This window comes from Gouania willdenowi, chromosome 10 (assembly GCF_900634775.1).
Source record: "Gouania willdenowi chromosome 10, fGouWil2.1, whole genome shotgun sequence".
NCBI lineage: Eukaryota > Metazoa > Chordata > Actinopteri > Blenniiformes > Gobiesocidae > Gouania > Gouania willdenowi.
Window position 1 is genome coordinate 9,888,112 of NC_041053.1, and position 17,694 is coordinate 9,905,805.

Here is a 17,694-nt window from a genome sequence, read left to right on the forward strand (position 1 = left end):
TCAGTATTTTAACACTAATAATCAATCAAAGAAGGAAATCTTGTTCTGTACTGTCACTTCTAAAGTTTGTGTTAGAAAAAAAGGCCAAAAGAAAAAGTCCTGAGTAACAAGGGCATCAATAGAAACGTAATGGTAAAAATATCCAGCAAGAATAATAATAAAGTACAGATACTTCAAAATTAGTTAAATACAGTATTAAGTACTTTAAGTTCATTTGTCCATACTTAATGTATGCATGTACAATATGGCAAACAGTTTATTGATGTTATTTGAAAGTGAACGGTTGTCTAACTGCAAGATGATAGAGAACCCAACAGTATCTACTTGTAGTTTGGTTTTAAAGAAAAAGCAGGCCTGCAAATCCACTATATATGTGAAGTCCTGTCTCTCTATTGACTGCATGTGTAGCACATCCTCATTTTCTGTTGGTACACTGAGCATTTTATTTTTGCTGTAAAAGTTATTCAAAATATTTAGGTCAAACACTCTTATATTTTGTATGACATGCACACACATCTTTGGCTCTGAAAGCTCCCACGAAGTGTTCCAAACATATTTTCTATAGATAATCTGTAATTCTTTAAGGAAATCTAGTGATTCCTTCACTGATTACAGTGTTTTTTTTATTTTTTTTATTTATTTTAGTAGATTACAATTCCTCCTCATATTTTGTCTGTAAATACTGTCTTACCTGCAGCAGCCATTCCTCACTCAGGTCTTTACTATTTAACCTTTCAAACTTCACAAAAAATGCTTGTTTTACTTGTTAATACAAAGATACTCAGAGAGCTTTTGCTACTTGACCACTTGCAGTGAGAGAAGCAACTGACGTTCTAAAATTGTTTGGTTCTCTTTCATCTTGCTGCCACGGCAACCATTCAACTTTCAAGTAATGTCAACAAACTGTTACCTAAAAAAAAACAAAAAAACTTGCAAATCCAGTAAGTTTTAACAATAATAATTATAAAAAAAAAGTATTAAGTATTAATACATGGAGCTTCTCCTGATATATCACATCCATTCTGTGAACATTGAGGTCAAACACTTTTTTTATGTATTACATGTAGGGATGGGAATTAAATGCGTTAATTGCGATTGATTAAATAATTACAGAAAAATAACGCCGTTAATCGCTTTTTTTGCGCTCCTAACAGAGCGGAGCCTTTGTTATTTAAAGTGTTCCCGGTATACCCATAATACTGATGCACAGACTACAATACAAGACGGGACACAGGTGTGCTTCTTTGGTGTTAATTTTGGCTTGTAAAAACACCAGATGGAAAACAAAAGCCAAGTTGTTTTCAAATTGTGCAAGAAAGAGAGTTTGCTGATCACTGGACCTTTTGCAGCCTCTTGTACCACCTCAATGCTAACATGTAGCGGCTAGCGTGGACACTCGCACAGTGCTAGCTGCTACATGCTAACACGCTGTGTTGTCTGTACACACTGGACATGATGACAGGGTTCAGAGCCAAAATGAATGTCTACGACTGACAAATGAACAAAACTCACTGGATAAATGTTATTATCTGAAGGAGAGAAAAAGCAACAAGTTCTGTGTAATTACACGGACTGTGTTCAATGATGTTATTGCTCAGAAAAGTTTGGTTACTGTTTTTGATGCGTTAACTTATAGCACTTCATATGGACCTGATGTTTTATTTCATTTCTATTTTTTTATTCTTTGAAAATTGACAAAAATACACAGCAATATTCTCCCCTGATGGTCTGAACTAAAGGTAGCAGCAGCCGTTGGGATTATAGTCTCAAATACAGCTGAATTATAGTAAATAGCTACAATAACCACAATAATGTTATTAATATAAATGAAAATACCTGAAGTTGAGGGCTTTTCTCAGATAATTTTAGGTGAGATTAAAAAAGACATTAAATAAACAATTACAAAGCACAATTAGTTAAACACTCAGTTTATTTTTTTTTTTATCTCTTGACACAAATCATTTAAGGAAAAAATATTTATAAATATATTAAAACCAGAGTAAAAGTACTTTCTAAAGATCTAGGAAATCTAGTGATTCCTTCAATGACTACAGTTTTCTTTTGTCTTAGCAGGTTAAAATTCATCCTCATATTTTGTCTGTAAATACTGTCTTACCTGTAGCAGCCATTCCTCACTCAGGTCTTTACTATTTAACCTTTCAAACTTCACAAAAATGTTTGTTTTACTTGTTAATACAAAGATACTCAGAGAGCTTTTGCTACTTAACCACTTGCAATGAGAGAAGCAACTGACATTCTGGTATTGTTTGGTTCTCTTTCATCTTGCTGCCACGGCAACCATTCAACTTTCAAGTTATGTCAACAAACTGTTTCCTATATTGTCCATGTATACATACAGTGTGAACAAAGTAAGTTAATGTACTTAAACACTGTACTTAACTAATATTTTCAAGTATATGTACTTTACTTGAGTATATTATTTTGAGATATTTTTTACACTACATTTCGATTGATGCCCTTATTATTACTCAGTACTTTTTCTCTGCTGTCAGCTTAGTTTTTTGCAATTGCTTCATTTCTGATAAATAGTTTCAGTAGATTCTATGATACATTTAGTCTGTCACACTCATCATTGCGTTCAGTATTTCAACACTAAGACCATGGAAATTACATCTTGTTCTGTCACTCCTAAAGTTTGGATTCAAATAAAAATAGCAGGCCTGTACACACTTAGGCTGTGAAAGCTCTCAAACTGCTTCAAACAGTATCATCAACACAAGATATTAAACTTGTTTTTGAAGGGAAATATTTTCTCAATATTATAACCACAGTTAATGTATTTTCTAAGGATAATCCATACTTTTATTTATTTTATTTTTTTTGAAAGAAAATCTAGTGATTCCTTCAATGACTAAAGTGTTCTTTTATCTTAGCAGATTAAAATTAATCATCATATTTTGTCTGTAATTTTTGTCTTACCTGTAGCAGCCATTCCTCACTCAGGTCTTTACTATTTAACCTTTCAAACTTCACAAAAAATGCTTGTTTTACTTTTTGATACAAAGACACTCAGAGAGCTTTTGCTACTTAACCACTTGCAGTGAGAGAAGCAACTGAAGATTCAGTTTTGTTTGGTTCTCTTATATATTGCTGCCACGGCAACGTTCACTTTCAAGTAACGTCAACAAAGTGTTTCCTATATTGTACATGTATACATACAGTGTGAACAAATTAAGTTAATGTACTTAAATTTTGTACCGGACCAGTATTTTCACAGAAATGTACTTTACTTGAGTATTCTTTTTAGGGGATAATTTTACATTTCTACTGATGTCCTTATTATTCAGTACTTTTTTAATTCAATCAGCTAAGTTAGGGGGCCAAGCCCGGGGACAGGGAACCGCGAACCCTATTGTAATCGTTCCGATTATTATTATTATTAGGGGGCCAAGCCCGCGGGGCCTAGGACCAACGGTGCACGGAACCCTATTGTAATCGTTCCGATTATTATTATTATTAGGGGGCCAAGCCCGCGGGGCCAGGGAACCGCGTATATAAGCATACGCGGTTCCTAGGACCAGCGGTGCTAGGAACCCTTTTGTAATCGTTCCGATTATTATTATTATAATTGTTACCTTTTATAGTTCCGTTGGTAAAAGTGGTGCTGCAGAATAAACCGTGCAAGGTAGGGTGGTGCCCTTTGGTGGTTGGGTCCAAAACCCCCAGGGGCAAAAATTCACCTATATCCGCCAGCAGGTGGCGCTATAACAAAGATCAACGCGTTTTGGCCAATAACTCCCACACCTTTTGTTGCAAATTTAAAACCTTCATATCCACAGATTCCTTGAATAGCACTGAATTACCTGGGCTAGGCCACGCCCAGGTAATTGGAAAACTTACTTTTTCGAAATCCTCCTTTGGGTTTTGGCCAATCAGCGTGAAACTTGGCACGTACAGTCTTCAGTTGGACGTGATATACAGTTAACTAAATGAGTTTCTTCGGGTAAATTATGCGCAAATTATTAATGAGTAAAGTTTTATAGCTCGCGATAAAAATGCAAACTGGCGCATATCTCGGTCAAAATAAATGCTAACAACACCAAATCTGAGATCCTTAGTTGGCATGTGACTGTGAAGAAATGCGACAAATTTGAATGATGTAGGCCACTCGGGGGCGCTACAAATAACGAATATTTATATCTCCTAAATGGCAAGACCAATTTTTACCAAATTTGGAGGGTATGATCTTGGTTCCCTCCTGAGGCGATATCTCAAAGTTAATCGCAATTGGTCAAAGTGGGCGTGGCTAATGACATCATAACACATAAATAAACAAACATTTATTTCTGCTGAATTCTTATGTTGAGGGCAGTGAAATTTACAGAGTCGATATAGAACACCACATAGACCACCCATACCAAAATTTGTGCCACTAGTTGGCGCTATTATTTTCAAAATTTTTTGGCCTTTAACTTTCACAATTTAATTCACATCTTCATAAAATTCAAATCCACTTGTTCCCGACATTTTCTGACATAGGCCACGCCCACTCCCACAGCACAATGCTCTTTGTAAGTCACGACATTTCAAAAACTTACTTTTTCAAATTCCTCTTAGGGGGTTTTGTCCAATCAGCGTGAAACTTGGCACGTAGAGTCTTCACTTGGACCTGTTCTACAGTTCAGCAAAAAAAATTGTTCGGGCAAAATATGCGCAAGATATTAACGAGAAAACTTTTCTAGCTAGCTATTAAAATGCCAACTGTTGCATATCTTGGTCAAAATATTTGCTAAGACCACCAATTCTGAGATCCTTGGTTGCCATGAGACTGTGGGGGTATGAGCCAAATTTGAATAACTTAGGCCTTGAGGGGACACTGCAATTATGAGAAATTTATATTTCCTAAATGGCACAACTGATTTTTACCAAATTTGGTGGGTATGACCTTGGGTCGCTCCTGGGACCGTATCTCGAAGTGATTCGCGATTGGTCAAAGTGGGCGTGGCTTATTACTACATAACATAAATAAACAAACCTTTATTTCATCTGAAGTAATATGTTGAGGGATGTGAAATTTACAGGGTAACTATAGAAGAGCACACAGATCACCCATACCAAAAAGTGCACCACTAAGTGTCGCTAAAATGGGTGCAAATGCATTTTGGCCTGTAACTTTCACACTTTAAATGACATCTTCCAAAACTTCATATCCACCTGTTCACAGCAAATGGCACGTTGGCCTGTGTCCTGACGCTCGCCACGAGTCCGTCATCCTTTGTGACGTACTTCCACGGGCTCCTCTAAACCTGGGGGCAGAGTCGCACGGGAAGGCTTGGCCCCCTTTAATAACTGCTTGCAGTTCTAGATATATTTATTTTTATTATGTTTATCTACTTTTTCGAACTCCTCCTTGGGGTTTTGTCCAATCAGCGTGAAACTTGGCACGTAGAGTCTTCAGTTGGACGTAATCTCCAGTTAACTCTATGAGTTTGTTCGGGTAAATTATCCGCAAATTATTTGCGAGTAAAGTTTTCTAGCTAGCTATAAAAATGCGAACTGGCAAATATCTCGGTCAAAATAATTGCTAACACCAAATTTCAGATCCTTAGTTGGCATGTGACTTTGAGGAAATGCGCCAAAATTGAATGATGTAGGCTACTAGGGGGCGCTACAAATAACAAATATTTATATCTCTCAAATGGCACAACTAATTTTTACCAAATTTGGAGGGTATGATCTTGGGTCCCTCCTGAGGCGATATCTCAAAGTTATTTGCGATTGGTCAAAGTGGGCGTGGCTTATTACTTCATAACATATAAATAAAAAAAAACCTTTATTTCAGCTGAAGTATTTTGTTGAGGGCTGTGAAATTACAGGGTAACTATAGAAGAGCACAGAAATTACCCATACCAAAAAGTGCACCACTAGGTGGCGCCAAGGGGGCGCTGCAAATATGGGAAATGTATATCTCATAAATGGCAAGACCAATTTTAACCAAATTTGGTGGGTATGACCTTGGGACGCTCCTGGGACCGTATTTCAAAGTGAATCGCGATTGGTTAAAGTGGGCGTGTTTTATTACTACATAACATATAAATAAACAAACCTTTATTTCAGCTGAAGTATTATGTTGAGGGATGTGAAATTTACGGGGTAACTATAGAAGAGCACACAGATCACCCATACCAAAAAGTGCACCACTAGGTGGCGCTAACATTGATGCAAACGCATTTTGGCCTGAAACTTTCACTCTTTAAATCACATCTTCCAAAACTTTATATCCACCTGTTCACAGCAAATGGCACGTTGGCCTGTGTCCTGACACTCCCCACGAGCCTGTCATCCTTCGTGACGTACTTCCACGGGCTCCGCGGAACCTGGGGGCCGAGTCGCGCGGGAAGGCTTGGCCCCCCCTTTCATAACTGCTTGCAGTTATAGTTATTATTTTTATTGTTACCTTTTATAGTTCCGTTGGTAAAAGTGGTGCTGCAGAATAAACCGTGCAAGGTAGGGCGGTGCCCTTTGGTGCCCTTTGGTGGTTGGGTCCAAAACCCCCAGGGGACCTTGGACGCAAAAATTCACAAATATCCGCCAGCAGGTGGCGCTATAACAAAGGTTAATACGTTTTGGCCAATAACTCCCACACAGTTTGTTGCAAATTTAAAACCTTCATATCCACAGATTCCTTGAATAGCACTGAATCACCTGGCCTAGGCCACGCCTAGGTAACTGGAAAACCTACTTTTTCGAAATCCTTCTTGGGGTTTTGTCCAATCAGCGTGAAACTTGGCACATAGAGTCTTCAGCTGGATGTGATATACAGTTATCAAAATGAGTTTGTTCGGGTAAATTATAAATAAATTATTAACGAGTAAAGTTTTCTAGCTAGCTGTAAAAACAAACTGGCGCATATCTCGGTCAAAATAAATGCTATCAACACCAAATCTGAGATGCTTAGTTGGCATGTGACTGTGAGGGTATGCGCCAAATTTGAATGACGTAGACCACTAGGGGGCGCTACAAATAATGAATATTTATATCTCTTAATTGGCACAACCAATTGTTACCAAATTTGGAGGGTATGATCTTGGGTCCCTCCTGAGGTGATATCTCAAAGTTATTCACGAATGGTCAAAGTGAGCGTGCCTTTCAGGGTACCCAAGGACACCCTGAAAGGCGCCTCTAATTATAATGTATTTAAATATTTATTGTTAAAACAAGCTAAAAATCTACAATAAATACACACAACACAACCATGAATAAATGACACTTTGCTTTCTCTATTTTATTGTACTGATTTCTACTTTTTCTAAGCAGTAAAATATTTGCCAAATAATTCTCCACAATGGAGAAAATGATGCCAAACTCTTTCAGATGATTTTGATCATTTTTGTTGATCATTTATCAAAAGTCTCTAGATTTCCTATATATTGATTTATAATAAAAAATATTAATCTGGACTTGATCAGCACCATGTAATACTGAGTATTTTGCCCCCTCCCATACTGTAGCGTGTTTCTGGCCCCGCCCTTGTTTGAAGCACAGTCCCTAATCCCAGATAATCCCACAGCAGCTGAGAGTCTGCACTCATGGCTGCACCGTCAGAGAGTTTGTGGCCTCTTGGTCACCAGAGCAGAACAAAACATGGCACTTTCACACAGATGGGAGTGTTTAGCATGAAGAGAAGGTAAGTCAACACGTGATAATGGAGTATGATTTATTATAATACAAAAAGAAGAGCTGTCATTTTGTCACGAGCCTCTGTATTTACCATTAAATCCTATTATGCAGTGATGAGCTTCAGGATCATCAAGTGACAATACATTTATTTGTACATGTCAAACTCATGGTCCGGGTGCCAAATCCAGCCCATTGGAGCATCCATTCCGGCCGCAGGAGAAAGTAAAAATTACGGAGAAAACATAAATCTTGTGTAAATGAAACTCAACAATGCTCATATTGCATGATTGCAGTTGTTTTTTAATGTTAAACTGTTGAACAAAAATGTTCCTCAAATTTCGAGACAATATTTGCCTTAATTAAGTATAAATATGTCACAAAAGCTAGGAAATTTAAAGTAAAGATCCTGATATCTGTCACTTATTGCTTGGATATTGTCGGTTTCTTACAGTTTCCAGCATAAAATCTGAGGCCCACTTGAGATCAAACTGGTCTGTATTTGGCCCCTGAACTAAAATAAATTTGACACACCGGTTTTAGAGCATTGGTCAGTTGGATTTCAAGTGGTCCAGACCAACATTTTTATGAAAGAAATATTTAGCAATATTGTGCACTAAAATTTGACAATATTCAAACAACAGAAACTTTTCATGGGAATTATTTAAGCAGAAATTGGGAGTCATTTTAAATCACTGTATCGTCATAATAAATAAATAGATAGATAGATAGATAGATACTTTATTCATCTCCAAGAGAAATTCACAAAATAAATAACAAAAAAATAACATTTCAACAGATTTATTTGAAAGTAGAACTGTCAAGTGGAGTTTTATCTAATTTGTTACACATACACTGAAGTTCTACAATATTTGCAGGGGTTCACAGTTTTCCAATACATATATATAACACGATGGAAGTCATTTTTACTCTGACATTGTTGAAAGAAACCTAATCCTGCCCAATCCGCAAATTATTTGACAAAATTTCTCCAAATTAAATAAATATTCCAGTAGTCACTACCTGTCACCTATTGTTTGGATATTGTTGGTGTCGTATAGACCAGGGATTCTCAACTGGTCTCACCCTGGGACCCACATTATGCCACGGTCATTAAATCGCGACCCACTTTTTTTTTAGTTTTTCAAAAAAAGCTGTTGAAAACACACATATATAATCTTTTTTTTTTAAGACAAATCTATTAATTTTCCTGTGCAACATGCATTTTACAGCATGCCTGTCAAAAGAAACGTTTCATTCAAAATAAAAGAAAAGTCCAACATGAAACATTAAGTATTTATTTATTTTTGACCAGCTGTCTGCGACCCACCCAGTACAGGTCCGCGACCCACTTTTAAGTACCGACCTACCAGTTGAGAATAGCTGGTATAAACAACATACCTTTTATACAATTTATATGCAACTCTCACTAATGTTTAAATTGTTTGATTCCCAACCTCTGCGGCCCACTTCAGATCAAACGTATCCGTATTTGGCCCCTGAACTAAAATGAGTTGGACACCCGTGGTTTAGAGTTTTTTTTAAACACTACAGATGACATTGTGTTCGGTCACTGAGAGGCTGATATTTGTCCTTGTGCCTGTGCAGCAGAGTGAATCCGCTGCAGCAGCGCTGGATGGAGCTGAGGGACAGAGAACATCGAGCTCACCAGTACAACCAGCAGCTTCTGCACCAGTTTGCAGAAGCTCAGGACACTCTCAGAGAGCTGCAGGCCCGCAACGCTGAAATGAAACTGATTAGGGTGAGCATACAACACAGCAACGATCTGAGAGAGCCAATACGTTCCCTGTGAGTGCCAAACCTTGACCTTTGCCCTCTGCAGATGGAGTATGAGAGATACCTGCAGGAGAACGGCCTGCGGTGGCAGCAGCAACTCCAGACTGCTCAAAGGAAGGTAAGACAACTGTATGTAAAGTTTATATTCTATAGACCAGTGTTTTTCAAATGAAGGTACCTGTAACCCTGGGGTACGCGATGGCACTACAGTGGGTACGAGAGAGAGAGAGAGAGAGAGAGAGGTATATTAACAAATGAAAACATTAAAAATATGGGCTTTTGTAATGTTTCTTTTTCACTAAATATTACCAACAACTACACAAAATGACTACAAAAACTCACAAAATATACTGAATAATAAAAACAACAGGCAAACAACAACAAAATCTACACAATGACACCAAAAACACACACACACACTAAGAGAGAAAAATCCACCCTATTGCCAGCAACACACAAAAACGACTACAAAGACACGCTAAATAAGTGGAAAATACACAAAATCACTTCAAAATACACCAAAATAACAGAGCAACAGACAAATCAACATAATTATTAATCAAACAACACCAAAAACACACACACTGAGGGAGAATCATTTAAATAATACCAACAACATGCAAAAACGACAACAAAAACACACAAAATAGGAGAAGAATATACTGATAACTCACAAAATGCACCATGCACCACACACCCATACCCAACCCTTGGGGGGCTGGATGGTGGGGCTGGGGGTGGAGGGGGCCGCCACCTGTGTTACTATGTAGTGGCGTGGGGGCGGCCCTCCCACCTCTAGTTGCCCTACTAATCCCTCCAATTTTAATCGCATCTCAACATGCCACCCCCCGGAGGGTGTAAATGATGATACACCCTCCGGCCTATTACACCACATACACATAAATCCACAGAGGCTGGATGGGGAGCACCGCTCCCCTCCATCCCCCTTCTTTTAATTACACCCCATACATTCACCAAACACACACATTCACACAGGGGATCGGGAAGTGCCTCTCCATTGGGGAATGGAGAGGCACCATAACAGGGTGGTGGGTTGGTACACATATTTGGGCCTCTCCGGTGGGGGCCTGGCCCCTCTGTTGGTGGCTGAGCCACCGCATAGAGTAAAAGTACATCAGGATGGTGCGGTCGGGCGTGGCGGTGGGTCTCGGGGGGGCTTTGCCGGGGTCTCTCCTTGTGGGGTCTTTCCGGGCGGTGTCGGCCTGGTGGGGCGCAGGGGTGCCTCTCCCCCTTGGGTGTGGCTTGGTGCTTGTTTCGTCTCCTGGTGGCCTTGGGGGCGGGCCCCGCGGTGTGCGGGCCCGGGGCGGCCTGCCTCGCCGGTTTGGGGGGTGGGTGTGCTGGGGGGGTGCTGGTGTCCTCACCGGGGTTGGGGCAGGGTTGTTTGGCGCCTCGGGATGATGCTGTTTACTGGGGGGGCGGCGCTAGCTGTTCCGGTGGTTGAGGTTGCTTTCGGCCGCCTGGTGGGTATGTCCTGCCGTCCGTGGACTGGTGGGTGGGTCCGGGGCATCTTTGGCTGGGGGCTGCTGTCCCGCACTGGATGTGTGCCGTTGGGGTGCCTCCGTCCCCGCGGTGGGGGTCGCCGGTTGCTCGCGGGCCGGCGGGGGGTGCTGCCCCGTGGCTTGCGCTGTCCGGGGGGCGGCGGGCCCTGGGCTGCTGGCCTTGTGCCGTCTGGGGCTGTGCGGTCCTGCCGGGCTGTGGCGTGGTCCTGGGCTGGGGTGGGGGGCGCGTCCCGGGGGGCTTGCCCTTGGGGGGTCCTGGTCCCGGTCCCGGGGTGTGCTCCTGGGGCCCGGGGTGCTTGGCCGGCTGGCCGGGCCGGTCCTGGCGGGGGTCTTCGGGGGCGGGTGGCGCGTGCCGCGCCCTTGCATACCTTCTGGTGCGGCCCCTGCTTGGGCAGTAATAGGGGGCCACATCCCGCCAGGGCGGTCTGGCTTGGCCTCTGGAGGGGGCCCTGGCTTTAAAGAAAGCATCTGGGGCGCCCGGGGGGGCTAGGTTGGGGCACCTGGGGACCGGCGGGGGGACTCCCGGCGGCCCCCTGGTGCCTTATGCGGCTTGGGGTGTGGTCGTCCGCCCTGGGTGGGCTGCTCCTGGTGCTGCATCCGTTCCGGGTCCTCCAGGCCTGGGGTTGGGTCCCTGCTGGCTCTGGGCTCGCCGGCGGGTGCCCGCCGGCTGCCCGTTCGGCGTGGCTCTGGTCGTCTGCTGGGCGTGGGCTTCGGCTCCTCCGCTTGGGTCTCGGGCGGGGAGTTCTCTGGACCCTCCCCTCGGGGGGCTGGGCACGGGGGTGTGGGTGGTTGTGGGGGGGTGGGGGTCTGGGGGGCCTTGGGGGTTGGGGGCTGGGATCGGTGGCGTGGTGCGCTGGGTCCTTGGCTCCTTGGGGCCGTCTCGGGTGTTTATGGGGGGGCAATGGCTGCCTCTCGGCTTGGGATCTTGGGGGCGTTCAGGGGGGCTGCTTGGCCGTGGGGTGGTCGCCGGGGGCCCCTAGATTTCCCGCTCTTTCTGCTGGCCCGACTGCTTCTTCGGGCCCGGGGGCGGCTCATGGGTTTTGCAGTAGCGGTTCTTGGAATCACATTTGTCATGGACGCACTGGCCTCGGGCTGTGGGATAACACTCATACTGGGCTCAACCATAGACACGTTGTTCCCAAATACCTGTTTTATGGAATTTCCACTCACTTCCTCCTCTGCTCACAGCCACCACCATTATTCCTAAGCCGCACACTGGTCACCAGACTGGCTTGATAACGCAACAATAAGCACAATATACACAACCACAATTTCACATCGCATCACTTGAAACTTATTGACTATTCCCCACCCATTCGTTTTCCTATCTTGTATTCCTCCTCCCTGTTAACACCCCCCTCACCCTGGTGTAACACTACCCTCTCTTTTTTACATCCGCCCTTTAATAAAGTATTTACCCTTCCCTAGGGAGGGCTGGTGATGGTCACAATTATGCAATGAAATAAATAATAAAATATGCATTGCTGTTAAAAGATTGCACTTCGTGTAGTGTTAACCTTCAACAGCATATGCAGACAAGGTAAAAAAAAAAAAAAAAAAAAAAAAGAAACCCTGGGTTTCTACCTGGCTCCGCCCACCTGAACACCGTTTCTGAACACTTTAATTAACCTTATAACTTTTCTCTGAAACACATTAGTAACATTACACACCACAAATGTGCTCACATCATTACTAATGTTGTGTTGCTTTATGTTTTTTTGGGGGTTTTCTGTGCAAACGGTAGTTTTCTGTATAACATTGTGGATGTAGATCATTAAGTGAAAGTCACTGAGAGGTTGATCTGCAATAAAACATCTACTGACGTCTGTGGTAAAGTTCCTTGGATACAAACCTGTGGAGAATGTAAAGGAGGAGATGATAATTTAAATGAATCCACTTTTAAGGCTTGATTGTTGTTTTATATTGTTATACATTAAAATCTGTAGATCATGTATCTTTGAAGTTATGATGGAGCAGTGAATTGTGACGCTGCTCTTGGAAACATAGGGTCACGGGTTCGCGTGCCACTTCAGTCTTTTTTTCATGACATATTTTTAGGACGTTGAGATGACTCTGGCGACAATATTACATTAAAAATCAATATAAATGATGCAATATCAAGCGGCAGTCACTGTCTTTATATCCATAGTAACAGGAGGACTCTATGCAGCCATCCTATGCTGCTGCCACATCTCATCAGACACATTTTATTCATATTATTCTCCGCTCATCACGTCACTGAAGCAATAAAGTGATGAAGCGACCAAAAAGTGTGACTAATTACGGGTGATTTAAGCCACTATAGTCACTGAAGGTGTTTTCAGTGTGAACGCACCTTTAGAACAGGCTCATATTCCTCAAACACCGGCTTATTTCACCCATCGGGGTGAATAAATCACTCTCTTCCGGGTGGTTGCCATGGCAGCACGAGTAATCTCTGATCCATTGATGATGGCTTTTTATTGCGCGTGTGCACGTAAGTAACTCAAGGTTTACATACTCAGGATTGATTGATCCACTTCATACCAGCTGTAATGGAATCAGATACCCAGAGTTTCCCATCGCGGGGTATGTTGACCCAGAGTTTATGGATAGACTCAGAGTTTGTTAACCCTCCTTTATGGAATACCCCTCAGGCAAACAACAACACAATACACAAAATAACACCAAAAACACACAAAATGATGATAGAAATTATCTAAAATTAGAACATGAACTGAAAAGACAAAAGTCAGTCTTTGTCCCACATCAGGTGAGAGACGACCATAAATGATAAAAACTATAGAAATAAATCTATTCAGAAGGCACTAAATACTGCTTCTTTCCACTTATTTACAAAATTAGATTCTTTAGAATATGCGTTATCACTCATTCATTCCATCATTATGATCTATAGTTGTTTTTTCACAGAATTATGAGCAAAATGTAGTAGTCGGACATAAGGGGGTACTTGGATTCAAAAGTAAGAGAGGGGGGTACTTGAGCCTAAAAAGTTTGAAAACCACTGCTCTAAACAATCTTTAAAATCCTTTTTTAACACTCCTATTATTATTATTACAATTTGACCCCATTCAATGTTTATCATTCAAAAAATAATAATAGTTGGCTTTTTTTTTTTGCTTCATATTTCATGACTTTTCCTAATTTAATGGGTAGAATTGATTAAATTACACACATTTGTGTTCCTCTGGGGTCAATTTGACCCCAAGCTGTTTTAGCCATGATAAACTTGTTTGTCTATGTGTGACCTTACATCTCCACATCTGCAGATACAGAGTTGATAATTCTGAGTTAATACATGGCACATGCTGTGCCTGACACAAAAACTGCAAATCATTTTCTGGAGGCAAATATCCCTGGGGTCGGATTGACCCCAAGGGTAAAATGTGTTTGTACTATTTGAGGAGAATAGGAGGGCTGTAGGGCCCATGTTAAGCTAAATCTACTTTTCTGTGCTTTAAACATGATCAAAGTGTTATATGGGCTTCATACACATGCACAAAGTGTTTTTCTCATTGATTCCCTCAATCGTTAGTTAGAGGGTGATTTGCTCCTTTCTTACTGCAGGGTGAGCACAAACACCTCGCTCCAATTTGATGACGCGTTCCCACTTTGATGACTAATTTGACGCGGCACTGAGCTGAAGAAGCCGCGCCTCCAGGAAGCTCTTTGCTGTGATTGACATGTAAACTGACACGCCAATGAGCTCGGCGACAGAGTGGTCGGGAGAAGGGTGGTCCGTCGTCTGGCCCTACGTCACCGTGCGGGGACGAGGAAGTCAGTGTCCCGTGTATAGACACACCCACTCATGCATATACATAAGTAGGTTGCAAATCAACCTGTTTGTGTAGAGTTGATCAGAAAGTGACCTTTCAGAGGCTAAAACTCTGGAAAACAGGCGAGTTTGGGAAAATAAACCTCAAATACTATGTTTTTGGGGTTCTTAGAACAAATGGAGATGGGTGAAAAATAACATGATATGGGACCTTTAAATTAAAGACATTCCTCATGAAATTTGAAAATCCATGTACCCTTCGTTGTTTGGTTATTTTGTTTCAAAACCAAAACAGATTGTTTTTTTGTTTTATTAATTTTAAACCAGAAACAGGAAAACAGAAAAACCAAAAGCCAAACAAGCAGTGTTTTTCTGTTTTAAAACTAAATCTGGTTCTGTTTGTGTGATATTTGGATATTTACGGGGAAACTAGGACAACAGCTTCATGTTTTAATCTCACCACACAGAACGGCTTTTATTCTGCTGCGTTTGATAAAAATGATCTTGTTTCATGTTTTCCACCTCACACTGATGGCAGAGGTATCATTTGTGTGTCGATGACGTTTCGTTAAAGAGTTATTGATGCTGGAAGTCTGAATCTGTGAATATCTGCCAAGTTTACAGAACAGTGTTACGATCCAAGTAGTATCCAGATAAACTGGTGACTGGGCGGACTTTTGCTCCCAGTCCGGACATAAAAAAAAGCAACGCACAAGTCCATCTGTGGAACTGGAGGTGGTGTAATGAATCTACTGGTGCTCCTCGTTTCTTGTGATCAACTTTGTGTGTTGACGGCTGCTGTTAGCGGTATTTATAACGTGCAAAAGAAACATTTTTACTGCCCTCAAAAAATCTGTAATTGTTTTTGCAAAAGTGTCAAATGGTAGAAGTTCTAACATCTATTGTTCCTCACGCCAGCCTCACAGTTAATAGCCAGTCACCAGTTTATTTGGATACTATTTGGACCGTAACACCGCGAAACAAAACATTAACGTGAGCAGCTTTTTACGAGCTAAAACATCCACAGAAAACTGATGAAATCAATCCTAAACAGTCCTATTGTGTGTGGAGACCTGGTCCAGGACCTGCAGATGGAAACCAGGTGCCGCGGGCTTCAGTTCTCACTCTCATTTCCCCGTAAATATTAAATATTACACAAACAGAACAAGTTTTTAGAAAATGATTAAATAAAGAAAAAGAACTGGAAAACGCTGCTTATCTGTTGTTTGGTTTTTCCTGTATTTCTGTTTTGGTTTTAAATCAGTAAAACAACATAACCACAATATTTGTTATTTTGATTTGGTTTTAAAACGGAATAACTAAAGAACGACGGGTACATTAACTCTTTTTTTCTATTATTGTTGAATAAATGTCCATTTGTTTAACAGAGGATGGAGACCTACTCAAATCCCTACCCACACATTGCTGCAGAAGAAATAAAAACATCTCCCCTGCATGGTTGTTTTTTTATTTAAAGTAAACATTTTTTCAGCTGTTTTTATTTGTTAATTAATATTAATAATTACTTTCAGACTTTTCTAAAAGACACTCTGATGATGACTACGTGTCCTCTCTTCATCGGCTCACTAACAACCAGTCTCACTCTGCTGATCTCACCTCGTCTCTGCAACCAGATCACCCACAACGCCCATATTCTATGTCCAATCAGAATACATCATGGTCCTCTGATCCCCACTGGTCCAGGATATCCACGTCTCTATCTAAGAAGCTCTACACAGAGGAACCACAGGTTGTGGATGAAGAGGAGAAGGGTGAAGATGAGTCCAGCAGAGGAGGAAGCTCAGAACGACAAAGGAGAAGTTCATCACTTGGACTGGACGTTCATCCAGGTAGAGGAAAAAACAACAACATAAATCAGACCTAAATCCTCTCTCTTGTTATTATTTTTTTATTTTTTTATTTTTTTGTCACTGGCAATGTTTACATGGGAGCTTTCATTCCTCATTAATTCAGAATAAAAGTTAAATCATCTTTAAAAATTTAATTCCTAATGCAAATTGTATTCCAAATTAAACCTAAATCTGAATTAGGTGGCTGGTTTGTTCCGATTTAAATTCTGAATTAAATAATTCCTCTATCTTGTATTGCATTTTTACCTAACCATAGTAAAAACACTGACGAAACAGGGACTGGGTTTAAACCTCTAAACCCAAAGAACACTATAATAGGAAAATAGTTGAGCAAAAACAACACAGAAAATCAGGTAACCGGGACTCGAACTCGCAACCCTGAGCATGAAAATCCAAAATATTACATAGGACAGTGGCTTCCAAACTTTTCACAGTCCCGTACCGCTTCAGACATTTAACCTATAAAACCATGTACCCCCTACTCCTCCACACTTAAAAAAACATAATAATGTAATGTCATATGCAGTTTAGCCCTACAAGGGAATTTTTCTCAGAATTTTACCTATCCTGTTGAGGAGTAATATATAATGAAAAAAAACAACAATAAGAAAACATCTTTTTCAGAATTATCACTTGTTTGATTCATCTAATAATTTAACCAACTGGCATTTTTAGTAATAAACCTATTTTTTCTTTGTTTTAGAAAAATAAGTTGACCAAACATTTATGTAAATTTGTTATGTTGCTGCTGTTTTTATCCTGCAATATGAGCCAACGCAACGACATTTCATTGTTATCTGTACTGTAAAGTTCAAGTTTGAATGAAGTTTGAATAAAGAAAGTCCAAGTCTTAATTGAACGTATCGCAGTAGTACAGCATATTGATCACCCTGAAACTGTGAAATACAACTCACTACAACTTAAATAAGATGGATGAGCCAATGTTTGGCTGAATTTGAGTGAATCTGTCTTTAATCGTTCTCCACGTTTCTATTTTTCTGTCCACATTCACACACGTGGGGGTCTACATGGTGGCAAAGTACATTAAGGTCTTGATAAAACATTTGTCTAGTGCAAACAAATGCAGCTTTTG

General features: G+C 40.9%; 1 protein-coding gene across 1 annotated transcript; it reads left to right on the forward strand.

Annotated features, from left to right (window-relative positions):
* Window positions 1–7,565: 7,565 nt before the first annotated feature.
* LOC114470700 (uncharacterized) lies at window positions 7,566–16,615 on the forward strand. The gene is made up of 5 exons (XM_028459044.1): window positions 7,566–7,648; window positions 9,250–9,400; window positions 9,482–9,553; window positions 16,119–16,188; window positions 16,263–16,615. Exons 1-5 carry the CDS (start codon window positions 7,623–7,625, stop codon window positions 16,613–16,615), a joined length of 672 nt encoding a protein of 223 aa, XP_028314845.1. The 5' UTR covers window positions 7,566–7,622.
* Window positions 16,616–17,694: the final 1,079 nt, after the last annotated feature.

Bases quoted from the DNA above. Each gene is read 5' to 3' on its own strand.
- LOC114470700 (XM_028459044.1), top strand. From the start codon at position 7,623: ATGGGAGTGTTTAGCATGAAGAGAAG. The intron at 9,554-16,118 runs GTAAGACAACTG...TTTGTTTAACAG, and splicing joins TCCAGACTGCTCAAAGGAAG to AGGATGGAGACCTACTCAAA. The intron at 16,189-16,262 runs GTTGTTTTTTTA...AATTACTTTCAG, and splicing joins AAAAACATCTCCCCTGCATG to ACTTTTCTAAAAGACACTCT.